The sequence below is a fragment of the Moschus berezovskii genome, chromosome 13, assembly GCF_049115385.1.
Source record: "Moschus berezovskii isolate FMDL1 chromosome 13, NW_MosBer_1.0, whole genome shotgun sequence".
Classification (NCBI taxonomy): Eukaryota; Metazoa; Chordata; class Mammalia; order Artiodactyla; family Moschidae; genus Moschus; species Moschus berezovskii.
The window spans coordinates 32939753-32953501 of NC_142472.1; the positions used below are offsets into that span (position 1 = coordinate 32939753).

Sequence of the window (13749 nt, forward strand, 5' to 3'; positions counted from 1 at the left end):
TTGAGGTCATATCTGAATGGTCTAGTGGTTTTCCCTACTTTCTTCAATTTAAGTCTGAATTTGGCAATAAGGAGTTCATGATCTGAGCCACAGTCAGCTCCTGGTCTTGTTTTTGCTAACTGTATACAGCTTCTCCATCTTTGGTTGCAAAGAATATAATCAATCTGATTTCGGTGTTGACCAAGTCCAGTGAACATTAAATCAGTGCATAAGAAATGCCCTTATGAGAATTCAATAAGGATCCAATTAATTCTAAAAAAAAGATTAGTGAAGGCCTTACCGAAGAGGTAAACTTTGATTTTCATCTCAAAAGATGGGAAGGATTTTACTTTGATTGGGTAAGTTGCAGGCCAGCAGAACATATCAAGCTGAAAAATGAGAGCCCAGTAAATAATAGGTCTCTGTTCTTCATATTCTTTTGATGAACATCAGGTGTATATCTCTGTGGTTGAAGTATTGGGTTTGTCCAGTATTGAAATGGATCAAAGGAAATGGCCATTTAAGAAGCAGATTGCATTATTCTTTGGATGCTGTTCTCAATACTGTGAGTAGGGGAAAAAGTTGTTTTGCAGGAGAGCAGTGCTCCGTATTGCAGCTGGGTGGCTCTGGCATCAGTATGATGGACAGGAGTGAACATGTGGCAGCAAGGATGCTTGGAGGAGGTCATAGCAGTAGTTGGGGTAAGAGAAGGGGAACCTGAACTCATTGAGTTGAAGGTAGAAAAAGAAGGGATAGGTGGTAAGTAAAAGAACATTTAGTGGTAGGTTTGCCACGTTTCTTACAGGGCTTCCTTTGTAGCTCAGCTGGTAAAGAATCCATCTGCCATGCAGGAGACCTGGGTTTGATATCTGTGTTGGGAAGATCCCCTGGAGAAGGGAAAGGCTACCCACTCCAGTATCTTAGATTTTTCATCCTTTTTTCCTGGTGATACATAAGATATGGATATATCTTAAAATCCCTGGCTTTTTAGACTGATACATGATACCAGAATTTGGTGCCAGATTGGGTAGTGAAGGTGAGTAAAAAGGGTGAGTCAGAGACAGCTCTTGAGTATTCTAGACCAATGGATGAGGTGGAGATGCTATTAACTTAGACAAGAGGGAGTTCAGGAGTGGGGTGAATGTGTGCCGGCTCGGCTTGTCTTTGGGCATACTATGGTTGGGTCAGCTTTAAGATCCCTACATGGAGTTGGCTCCTGGGCATGTGAATATAGTCCTTGTCTCCCTCTCCCCACCCTTTTTTCTTTTCTTTTCCTTTTCTTTCTTTTCTCTTGAGGAATTGCTAAGTGGAAGTCTCTGTGCTTACATCTTTATATTATTAAATCTTAAACAACAGCTAAATGAAAAGTGTACTAGGTTAAACCATATATTTCAGAACAGGAAACTGATGCCATTGTTTAACTAATGGGCTAGTCCAAAGTCAAACAGCTCAATAAGTAGTAGAGCTGGAGTCTGCCCCAGGTTTCTTTTGAAGCTTAAGCTCTGCCACTTGCTGAGATCCAGTTACAGAGGCTTCTCAGGAGCTATTACTGTAGAAAGGATGTTAACATTATGTAATACATGAGATTGAAAGAAAATAGAACTTTGTCAGGTAAAATGTCCCAGGACAAAACTTTAGGGAAAGCAGCTGTACCACCTCCTGTAATTTGATTGTGAGCATCTCCCTTTCTGCTCCTCTTCTCATCACGCTGACTCCTCCAGTGTTACTTCAGCCTTTTCATGTCATCATTGCCACTCACAGACTCAACAGTGTTTGACCATCCTGCTCCATACATGACCCTAGTAAATGTACTTTCTTATCTTTCAAAATAATTGCTTTAATCTATTTTCCCCAGTTGATATTCCTCCCTGCTTCCCACTTGCAGCTGGTAACCTCACCTCCTATTTGATAGACAAAATATGAGTAGTTGGAACATGAGTTCTCTCATCTTTCTATCAACAGATCTTCCATCCTCTTTGTGTTTGTTCTTACAGCCTTGGTCTTTCTTCCCTTTTGTTAAATTGAAAGAGAGCTCCTCACTCCATATGAGCCACAATCTCCCTGCTTGTGCTTTGGATCTCATTCCCCTCCTGACTGCTTAGCAACGTTGCTATATTTGGCTCTGATCCCTCCTTGTCTTCCTCCATCAATAAGTAATATCTGCTTTTTTACTGTACCGCTCGCATCATCATTCCTTTCCGTGGCCACGTTTTGTGCTCTCTCCTTCACCGCGAAACACGGCAGACGGTCCGCCTGTAGCCTCTGCCTTCGCTTCACTTTTTCCTAGTCTTGCGCTCTCAAGTCAAGTTTCCATCCCCACTACTCACTGGAAACAGTGCTTGTCAATTACAGACCACACTGACTTCCGTGCAGTTAAATCCCGTAGTCACTTCACATTCCGTCTCTCTTCAACATTTGACATGCGTGACCACTCTTGGAAAACTTACTTGAGTGACACCATGTTCTCCTGTCCTCCAGCACAGGCCCCGCCTCCTCACTTCCCTTTGCTCCTCCTCTTCCCGTCTGTGCTGGAACGTATACTGTTCTGCCCATGCAGGGAATCTTCTCCAGTCCTATGACTTGAAACACCATCTTTTATGCCAGTGATTCTCAGACCTTGCCGTGTCCTTTTAAAAGCCAGGTTGGTGTCACGAACTTAACAGACCAAAGCAGAATTCTTGATTTCCACCACGTGTGAGGCCTTCTTTTTTGCAATGAAAGTTGCTCAGTTGTCTCTTGACTCTTTGCAACCCATGTACTGTGGCCTGCTAGGCTCCTCTGTCCATGGAATATTCCAGGCCAGCATACTGGAGTGGGTAGCTGTTCCCTTCTCTAGGGGATCGTCCCAATCCAGGGATGGAACCCAAGTCTCCCACACTGCAGGCGGATTCTTTACCAGCTGAACCACCAGGGAAGCCCAAGAATACTGGAATGGGTAGCCTATCCCTTCTCCAACATATCTTCCCTACCCAGGAATCAAACCAGAGTCTCCTGCATTACAGGTGGATTCTTTACCAGCTGAGCTACCAGGGAAGTTTTTAGTTTGGGGAGATATTTAATCTTTGTTATGAGAGCATTTACTTCAGTTCAGTTCAGTTCAGTCGCTCAGTCGTGTCCAACTCTCCGTGACCCCGTGAATCACAGCACGCCAGGCCTCCCTGTCCCTCACCAACTCTCGGAGTTCACTCAAACTCATGTCCACAGAGTCGGTGATGCCATCCAACCATCTCATTCTTTGTTGTCCCCTTCTCCTCCCGCTAAAGAGCATTTACTTAGAAAATGCCAATTAGATGTGTGCTTCTAATGAGGGAAGCCTATACGGACTGGAAGAGTGTTTTGAATCCCCTTAATATGCACAGTTTTATGTTTTGAGCATTGACTTTCATTCATTTTCAGATGAGTTAATGACTAAAAACAGAAATAAATTCACTGCCCTAAAAGCCCAAGGAGGTAACTATTAACCAGCCATCTTAATTTGGGGGTACACATCCTGCCAGGAGCCTTAAAGGAACATGGAGTATGTGCTTGTGTGTTTGTCTGTGTGCCTGTGTTTGGGGAGGCTACCGGATAGGCATAGTAGTATCTTCCTGGTACTTCCTTTGAGAATTTTTTATTCTGAAAACATTTCCTGACTTAGGGATAAGATTAAAACACCCGTGAATGTGTTGTGGTCTAGACTTCAGAAACAGATGAATTTTTAGAAAAAACTAACCTTCAGAGAGAGTTCAGGTTTGTCTGCCTCTTGAGACTCTGATCAGGAGTACCTCCCAGATGAGCATGCACTCCTTGTTGTTGGTAGGAGCACTTTGGAAGGAGTGCTGTGCTTCATGGTCTTCCTGTATTTGAAAGTCTGTCTGTCTGTCTGTGTTTTAATCAGCCCTATCAAATCAGTTGAACTCAATGAATTAGAATTGGTATTTCTCCACGAGAAAGTCTAAATCTGTGCAGAGTTATCTTCTCTGTTTAGTTTTCTTCTGTTAGTGTTCATAATCAAGGGAGCATCTGAATGTTTGGAAAGCCAAACTAAATCCAGAGAGCTCTTTGCAGGGAGACTTAAAATGACTGCCTGCCTGGCATGGATCGTTGTTACATTTGTGATTTCTTTGAGGGTTGGGACCGCTTTCAAATTAGTGAGCAAGGTACTCAGTATCCTTCTGAGGCAGACATAGAGCAGCATTGATGTTGTGAAAAGTGGTTTGTGGTGCTTTTGCCTTTCATTCTCCCTCTACTCATTCCACTTTTCCTTGATCTTCTAGTCCCTAATGCAGAAGGACTCGACAGTGCTAGTGTTTTTATTATTAGAACAAAATATTGAAAATGGCTATAACGTATTTTGAGTCCCACGGTAAAAATACCACATAAATAAAGTGAAACCCTAAGCGTTTCTGTGTCCTTTTCTATTTTTGTTTTTTCTTGTTACATTTGTGCTATTTGAAGAATATTCAGTCATTATTCCCCCCTGGCAAGTTCCCCAATATGTGGAATTTTAAATACTGTCTTAATAGCCATTACTTTATTCAGCAAACCTTTATTTAGTACCTACTGTGTACTAGGCTGTCGCTAGGTACCAGAGATTCAGAAGTGAATGAGATGAAGGAAGTTATTGCTCTTCCGGAGTTTCCATTCTAAAAGGGGAGATAAATACAAATTTATAAGAAATATGTAAACAAATGTATAAAGTCAGGTAGAAAACTAAATCAGCTTCTTTCTTCTATTTTCTCTCTGATACAACAGCTACACACAGCCAAAACAAAACACCTACCTCATTAACCCCGAGCAAGCCACCTGATCTCTTCACCTTGGTTTCCGTATTTGTAGAGTATATTCGCTGTTTATCTTTCAGGATTAGAGAGAGAGGATATGCACGGAAAACTCATTGTAAAATATAAGACAATATAAATGTAAAGTATGTACTTGATTACATTGAGTCAAAGATTTATTTATTTGATGTACGTCAGTATTTCTGTCAGCATTGTTTGCTATTTAGATTATAAACCACTCGAGTGTATGTCATGTCTTTTAGGGTTGTTTTAACTTTCGTGCCTCTGGTTTTGAGGGCATTCTTGTAAGACATCAGTGCTAAATTGTTGATCGCTATTGCTCTGTAATGTAGTGGAATGAATTGAGGGAAGGATTTCAAGCATCATATGGATGACTGGACTAAATAATCTTCAAAGAACCTTCTAGATCTGACATTTTATAATCCTTGACTAGAATAGCTGAAGAAAAATTGCCCCAGCCTTAATGGAACAAAATGCATTTTCTCTTTGGCAGTAAGTGTGATTTGGAACAAAGTAAAACCATTTCTTAATGTATCAAAAGTTTCCATCTCTATGACTGGATATCTAAGCTAGTTACTGTTACACGTGTGTAAGAAACAGTGTGGTAGCAGAAGCGGTGTTTTTATGAATACTAGATATGTCCTCTTAAAGCACCTACTGCTGTGCTCTAGAGAAGCGATTTGTTTGCTCTAAGCTAAACCTGTTGAGATTCTGATTATGACTGTTGCCCTGTACTAAAAGTAGTGTTTCTTTTTTCAAAGGTACGCCAACCTGTCATATGCATCAACAACCATGTATTTTGTTCAGTTTGTATCGACTTGTGGTTGAAGAATAATAGCCAATGTCCAGCCTGCAGAGTCCCCATCACTCCTGAAAATCCTTGCAAAGAAATTATTGGTAAGGGTCTATTGTAAAAACACATAGAAACTGATTTAAAACAGTGCTTAAATAGTGTCTGTTTGGAGGAAGACTGAAATAGACAACTTTTGGTGGTGTTATTTTGCCAGTGTCATACTGGGTGGATTGGTCATTTGACATGATCTCTATGAGCAGAGCAACTGAGGAGCATGAAGTACCGTGAGAAGTCACAGAGCCTTCCGGAACTTTGATTCTGGTAGAGGCTGTCCATGTGGATGAAGTTTTTTTTTTTTTTTTCTTAAATATTTATTTATTTGGGTGCACCAGTTCTTAACTGCAGCCAACAGCTTAAAAAGCAGACAAACAAAAAGGCCCACAGAGTTCAAACAAGCTAGTTCATCTAGGAACATGGAGAAGGGATTCATGAAGCAGTGGCCTCTAAGATTTAAGGATAGATAAATTTTCAGTTGGTAAAGGTGAGAGAGGCCATTTCTTGTAGAGGGAGCAGCATTCACTGCAGTTGGGAAACAGGAAAGTCTAGTTGGGTCTGATAGTTGAAATAAGACTGAAAAGGTAAATTAAGACTTTAGCACAGAGCATCTGGAGTGACAGACTAAATCAGGGAGTTGCTGCATGGGTGAGAAGGGTAAGGTGGGTATGATAGTTTTGAGCAGGGGAATGACATAATCCAATGTGTGTACTAGGAATATTACTCGGGTGATGATACATAGTTTGGGCTCCAGGGGAGAAACAGGACATGAATAGGTGAGACTCTTGCCCAGGTGAGGGAGAATGTGAGTCTGGATTAAGGTATGAAAAAGAACATTCAGTGCTACAGTCATGTAGGTAAAGCGGGGTGGGGGGGAACGTGGTAGGGATAAAACTTGAACTGGAAGATTCTTGGAAAATGAAACATTTAAAGAGCCTTTATAGTGTTACTTCTTTTAGATTGTTAAAATGATTTTTATTTGTTTCTGCTTTAGGAAAAATTGAAAGTGAATTGATGATAGCATGAATCATAGGGAAAAAACCTTTCATCTTTGTAATAGTCCCAACTTAGGGAAAATGGACTTACATAAAATTTTTATAATAGAAAGGAAGATATATATGCTAAAATGAAAGAAGAACCATTGGAACTTTGAAACTAAGCGATCTGAAAGGGAATCAGAGGTGGCTCCAAGGTTTCTCTCTTGGATATCTGGGTGAAGTCTTATAGAGGAATATTTCTCTGCTGTGCTGCAAACTGGAGTGTTAATCTCTCAGCCTCTACTTTTTTATCTGCACTGATCTTTACCAGGAGTCAGGTCTTTCCTTGCAGACTATGAGCTTTGTTGATTAAAATAATTTAAATGTTTTTTTCCCAGCTTCTTTTCACATCCCTTCTTTCTTCATTTGTGTCTAAGTGATAGTTCATAAGTTCTCTGAAGTAAAATGGTTCATCCATCCTTGCATTTGGATGGAGTCCCGTGAAAAAGAACATTTGTAAATGCCTTTGTTATCATGATGCTAAGAACTGCAAAGAAGGTAACCACAGAATAAGTGAAGAGCGCTCAGGAAGAATACATTTTGAATGTGTATATGTGAGTTATTGTGGGCATACAGTTAATGCTGTGATTTATAATCCATCGTAACTGGGTTGTTCGAGTCAGTGAAAAGACACATTCCTCTTTTCAGTTGTGTTACTAGTAGCTATATATATTTGAATACATTAGTTATACTAATATATATTATAATATGTGTATCATATATGTGACATATAAGATAATATATTTGATAATTATATAGATAATATTGATTTATACAACAAATAATATTTTAATTATACAGCTTATTGGTTACATATTATCTCTGATTTTATCATTAACAGTTGTCTGGTATTAAAAATTTGCAGTAGTCCAAATGAGTTAATAAAATATAGCCTTTGCCTTCATTGAGTTTAATAAGACAGGTAAGTAAACATAACATGATATTTTATTGAAGGTATTTCTGATGGTGTTCAGTTCAGTCACTCAGTCATGTCCGACTCTCTGCGACCCCATGAATCACAGCACGCCAGGCCTCCCTGTCCATCTCCAACTCCCGGAGTTCACTCAAACCCACCTCCATCGAGTCGGTGATGCCATCCAGCCATCTCATTCTCTGTCGTCCCCTTCTCCTCCTGCCCCCAATCCCTCCCAGCATCAGAGTCTTTTCCAGTGAGTCAACTCGTCGCATGAGGTGGCCAAAGTATTGGAGTTTCAGCTTTAGCATCAGTCCTTCCAATGAACACCCAGGACTGATCTCCTTTAGGATGGACTGGTTGGATCTCCTTGCAGCCCAAGGGACTTTCAAGAGTCTTCTCCAGCACCACAGTTCAAAAGCATCAATTCTTTGGCGATGAGCTTTCTTCACAGTCCAACTCTCACATCCGTACACGACCACTGGAAAAACCATAGCCTTGACTAGATGGACCTTTGTTGGCAAAATAATGTCTCTTTTTTTTAATATGCTATCTAGGTTGGTCATACCTTTCCTTCCAAGGAGTAAGCGTCTCAGTGATTTTTCTCAGAATTGAAGTACAGAAAAGGATGGCAGCACAAAGTGGATTTGAGAAAAGGGTAGGAATTAAGCTAGAGGCTACACAGAACAATAAGGAAAGGTTTCATTTTAATTTTCATTCTGCCCAAATCAGAATGAAAGGTTAGATTTTTTTTTTGTCCCTATAGGAGGAACAAGTGAAAGTGAACCTATGCTAAGCCATACAGTCAGGAAGCACCTTCGGAAAACTAGACTTGAATTACTCCACAAAGAATATGAGGTAAATACTAAGTAAAATGTTAAATGATGACAGCACTGAATTCTAGGTAAAACTGAGCTATCAGTCTGGACTTCTTAGAGTAAGTATCCAATGAAATCTTACGTTAAAGGCCAGTTTAAAAATATCTTATTTGATAAATTCTTTTTTCCTTTCCTGTTTCAAATAGGGAAACAGATGGAAACATTTCTTCTTTTTCTTGCTTTTAATTTTCCTCAACAGAAACATCATTTTTTAAGTTGCTCCCTCAAGAAGTTGGGAGATAAAGGAAACTCTCATGTAGAAGTCAGTCTTCCAACCCCATGAGGCGTTATGAATGCAAACAAGTACTATAACCTTCATTCTGTTTTTGTTTCTACCTGTAAATTCACTGCTAATTATAAGTCTGATAAGTTCTGGTAAAGAAAATATACTTAGGTCAGCTACAGACAAAGAGATTTTGGTTTGAGATATGCTATTGCTTAATTCTTTTTTTTGTTTTTTGGCATGTTTTAAAAAACATTTTTTAAATGTTTCTTGAATTTTTAAAACATGTTTTAAAAAATTATGTATATTTAAGGTTTACAACATGTTTTGATATACATGGTAAAGTGATGACTTCAGTCAAACTAATTAGCATAGCCATCTCCTCACATAGTTACTTTGTGTGTGTGTGTGTGTGTGTGTGTGTGGTGAGGGCACCTGAAATCTACTCAGCAGTGTCCGGTAGACAGTACAATATTATTACTTGTAGTCATCATGCTCTACAGTAGGTCTCTAGACTATCTCTAGCTGCAACTCTGTACCCCTTGATTCATCTCCCTATTTCTCCCACCTCCCCATTTCCCCCACCTTCCATGCTTGGTAACCACTGTTTAACTCTGCTTTTATGTGTTTGACTCTTTTAGATTCCACATATATGTGAGATCATGCAGTTGTTTTCTGCATGTGATTTGACATGCAGGTGACTTGACATGGTGATGGAATTTTTTTCTAAATTAGCTTCATGCTAAAATGGATATATATATACTTTTGAATAAACATTAAGTCCAGTTGTCATTTTATATTGACTAAATGGGGGATAATGTTGCTCTCTTCCTTTGACACAAAATATCTTTAAATTGCACTACATAAATGGAAACCAGTTCAGCTGCTTCAAAAACTTTTTGAAATAAAATCGGGCATAGATAAATGACTGAATAAATGTTCATTCATATGTGTTTTCTTGTTTATATTTATTTATTCATTAATTTATTCAAACAAGTAAAGCCCTTTTCTCTTTCATAATGCCATTTAACTCAAAACATACTGTAATTTAAAATAGTAAATAGTTCTATCTGTGTTAACTCTAAAATGTATTATTTATGTAATGAATATTTATCACACTTAGATACTAATCAAATTAATGCTTTAGGAGATTGCTGGCATGTTGAAGTTTATTTTCTGAGAACGGAATTCCTAACAATTTTAGTTTAAGCTGAAATATCCATATAGATGAATAAATGGTATCACAGAAGAGAGTTCTAGCCCCAAATGTTTCATTGCTGGATTCAAGGTGGTTCTACATGGGAAAACTAATATTTGAAATAGTCACAGCAGTAGTTAAAGAGCTAGAACGTAGAAGAGTTCAAAATTACAGGTATTATTCTGACATGGAAAGTGAAGGGACATGGTATATAGTTTTACTTCTGTATGAAGCAAAAGAGAGACATCAGCCGAAACTACAGATTTCCTTGATCAAAACTGTATTTTTAAATGCCCCTTCAGTTCAGTTCAGTCGCTCAGTCGTGTCCGACTCTTTGCGACCCCATGAACCACAGCACGCCAGGCCTCCCTGTCCATCACCAGCTCCCGGAGTTCACTCAAACTCATGTCCATCGAGTCAGTGATGCCATCCAGCCATCTCATTCTCTGTCGTCCCCTTCTCCTCCCACCCCCAATCCCTCCCAGCATCAGACTCTTTTCCAGTGAGTCAACTCGTCGCATGAGGTGGCCAAAGTATTGGAGTTTCAGTTTTAGCATCAGTCCTTCCAATGAACACCCAGGATTGATCTCCTCTAGAATGGAAGGAATTAAACATGGCTTAGAATTTTCTTCTGAGGAATCTACTTCCTTGTTGAATTCATGTGATTTTTCATATTTTCTGAATATTTAAAATGAAATCAAAGATTTGACATTTTCATTTTTTTTGAATCACGAACGATTTTTGAATTAAAAGCAATAGAGATGCCAATTTTTATCAGTCAGAATTCATTTTGAGAATTTCAGCTGTATGTGACTTGCTGTCTACAAAGTTATTCTGATGCATAAAGAATCTATGTATCTATAGGATTTTGAATGTAAATTTTAAAAACACGTTGACTTCACTCTAGCATGTGTATCTGTTTAGTGTCTGTGTCTACCTGATGGCCGTGCAATGCTTTTTCAGGATGAAATAGATTGTCTGCAGAAAGAGGTAGACGAGCTTAAGAGTAAAAACCTCAGCTTGGAGTCACAGATCAAGACTATTCTGGATCCTTTAACCTTGATGCAGGGCAACCAAAATGAAGATAAACTTCCAGTTGCAGATAATCCAAGTAAAATTGACCCAGAAACTGTCGCAGAGTGGAAGAAAAAGCTTAGAACAGCTAATGAAATCTATGAAAAAGTGAAAGATGATGTGGATAAGCTAAAAGAGGTAAGTTGTGGTTGTGTTTAAAATTCTGTAGTATGTTAAGTACCTTCAAAAGAATAAATAGCCATGCTATTTGGAGACATCCTTTAGACGATTTGGGGAGAAAGGACAAATCCCTAGATGAGCATTTATAAACAATAAGAAAACTTTTTCTCCTTAAATCTTATAGCTGCCAAGAAATATCAGGTGGTCCTATTTGTGACTGTAATTGGAGACTTTGTAGTGCCTCTGTATGAGTTTACAGCTTCTTGTGGAAGAACGACATCAGTTTAAAGGATGTGTTTCTATTTCCCCCCTTTGTGATTTGGCTTCCTTTTTTTAAAAAAGCTTATGTCAGTAACTTCCATCTATGCATAAAGACAGACCTGTCCATTTCCCTACCTATAAAATGGAAGGTTTGGACCATCTTTTTTCTAGCACTCCCTTTCTCTGATGTTTTAATATTGTAAATAGTTAAAGACTATTCCAAGAGAACTGTGAGTGATGGCTTTAGACTACTCCACGCAAAAGAATATTGTGGCTGAGAGGCAGTTTAATTTTTTCAGTTATTCTTCATCCACGCAAGAAGATAGTGAAAGCATAGGTGAAAAGGGCAAACCTCTAGGATTTTCCAATCTCGGAAAGGAGATGAAGTCCATGGCATCAGCATTAGAGGTAATGACGTGACCTAGAGCTGTGCTGGCCAGAGGGACTAGCCTTCTGTCTTGGCTTCAGGTTTATCCACAGTGGAGCCCTGTTGTGCTGAACAGTTGGGTTTGTGGGATCCAGGTTCACAGCCCCCTATTCAGCCTATCTGCATTCTCTCAAAATACTGTTACTGTGCTGAACTGCTGAATTCCACCTCCTGAAATCATTAATGCTCTACATATTTTAGAGATGTGCTGCCACATACCGGCTCCCTCATCCTCAGTGAGATTAAGTAGCAGAGAATTATCTGCAGCTTAGTGTGAGTACTAAGTCAAATTGCATACCCACGTATAAAATAAATGCCATTTGGGCTCAGAGAAGGCCAAGATGAGAGAAAGGTGGGAACATAGTGCTTTTAGAAAAAAAAGAAACTGTGGATGTAATTGCACTGAGTTTGCTACAAGTCTAGGGGAAGTGTTGTTTCTTGGTTTATAGTGGCCCCCATTACCATGTTAGTCTGAGAAGAGAAGAGGACAGGAAAAGGAAAGGTAGCTGAGAGGTCACAGTGTTTATCAGTCAGCCATGTCCGCATTAACTTTCCTTCTTGAACTATCAGTAAGTTCTGTATGGTCTCTTTTATATTATTGAATTTCATTAAAATATTTGGCAGTAAATGCTTCTTAGAACATGAAGATATGTATGAAAACTCTACTCTGAGCTTATAAGAGTGGTATAAGGAAAAAAATAAGAGTGATATAAGGGAAGTATGTAAAAGAAAAGTACATAGAATACAGTTTTTCTTTGTTCTTTTAAAGATCATGTGTTAAATTCAATACCCAAAGCTACCTTGAGACCTCACAATTATTTGGGATACTTGAAAAGCCCATTTTGGATACCTAGTGAAGGAATTAGGTAGAACTAGGCAATAAACTGGAACATAAACTAAAAAAATGGACTGCAGAGGCAAAACTTGAATGTAAAGTACAAAATAACAGCAAACTATAAAACAAATATAGGAATGCTGAAGATTCAGAATAAAGGACTACCTAGATTGAGTGAAATGGACTTTTTTCCTCATGTTTCCAAGACAAGTGAGTTTTGAACCATTATGAAGCCAGTGTTGAGATTGCAAAGTATAACAGTCAGCTGAAGTCTTTATTACTCTTTCAGGTGCAACAAATAGGCAGGACTCTCCCCTTTGTAACTTTACCCAGCCAGTTCTCCTGAACTTGAAAATACCTCTGATAATTGAGGGTTAGCCAGCCCATAAAGAGCATCTTAGAAAGCCTTGGGACTGGTGAGAGACCTTGTCAAGGGGGATGGGGAAAAGAAATCAAATGAGGTTCTAATTTAAGCTTGTCATTCATCATCAAAAAGCATTCACTAAGTACCTCTTCTTACAGTGCTGTGCTTGAGGGCTTAATTCATTGTGTGTGTGTGTGTGTGTATGAGGAAGTATATTACCTTTCCTATGTCTGCAGAAGGGCAGTAATGGTGTTTATCAGTCACTTAAAGAATTAACTCTCCACAGTCCTGGTTGGTTTGCATCCATGAAGATAAGCTGGTACTCAGAATCCAGAAGGAACCTGGATACATCTGAGAGTTAGGTTTGGTGTTCAAAAGAGTGTCCTCTGTCCTGCTTCTCTTGTCACCCTCTTGGGGCATTTGTGTGTGGATGGGCAAGTAATATAGTCAAGAATTCTAGAAACTATTGGTCAGATTTTTTAAATCTGTTTTCAGATTTTCTTAGTTTAAACCTTTTTGTTGACAGTTGTTCTGACACTTTAAATGTTAATAGTTAGACAATGAATTTCTCTTTCTAAGTTAGTGAGATTGGTTTCTAGCCTAGGGAGTTTTATTTTTTGTTGGAATTCAGAAACATAATGACTAGCAGATTTAAAAGAAGTCACTTTTAAGAAGATTGTACAATAGACACTCTACTTTTGGGGTTGCCCAGGATCAATATTGAGCCTCTAGATTTTCTAGCAATAAATATTTGTCAGGCAGCTTTTAGTTATCATGCAACTCAAAGAAGGAAATCATATTTGTGATTAAAA

At 38.8% G+C, this 13749-nt stretch overlaps 1 protein-coding gene across 2 annotated transcripts in view; it reads left to right on the forward strand.

Moving 5' to 3' along the window:
• OBI1 (ORC ubiquitin ligase 1) overlaps nucleotides 1-13749 on the forward strand; it is a 44037-nt gene that overhangs the window by 9447 nt on the left and 20841 nt on the right. The window contains exons 1-4 of one of the 2 annotated variants that reach the window (XM_055426527.2): nucleotides 5522-5657; nucleotides 8115-8215; nucleotides 8324-8415; nucleotides 10820-11068. In XM_055426527.2, coding sequence (XP_055282502.2) covers nucleotides 8347-8415; nucleotides 10820-11068 — 318 coding nt within the window. In that variant the 5' untranslated portion in view covers nucleotides 5522-5657; nucleotides 8115-8215; nucleotides 8324-8346. Of the gene's footprint in view, nucleotides 1-5521; nucleotides 5658-8114; nucleotides 8216-8323; nucleotides 8416-10819; nucleotides 11069-13749 lie in introns of those variants that run through there. The other variant, XM_055426526.2, reaches the window with a different exon arrangement.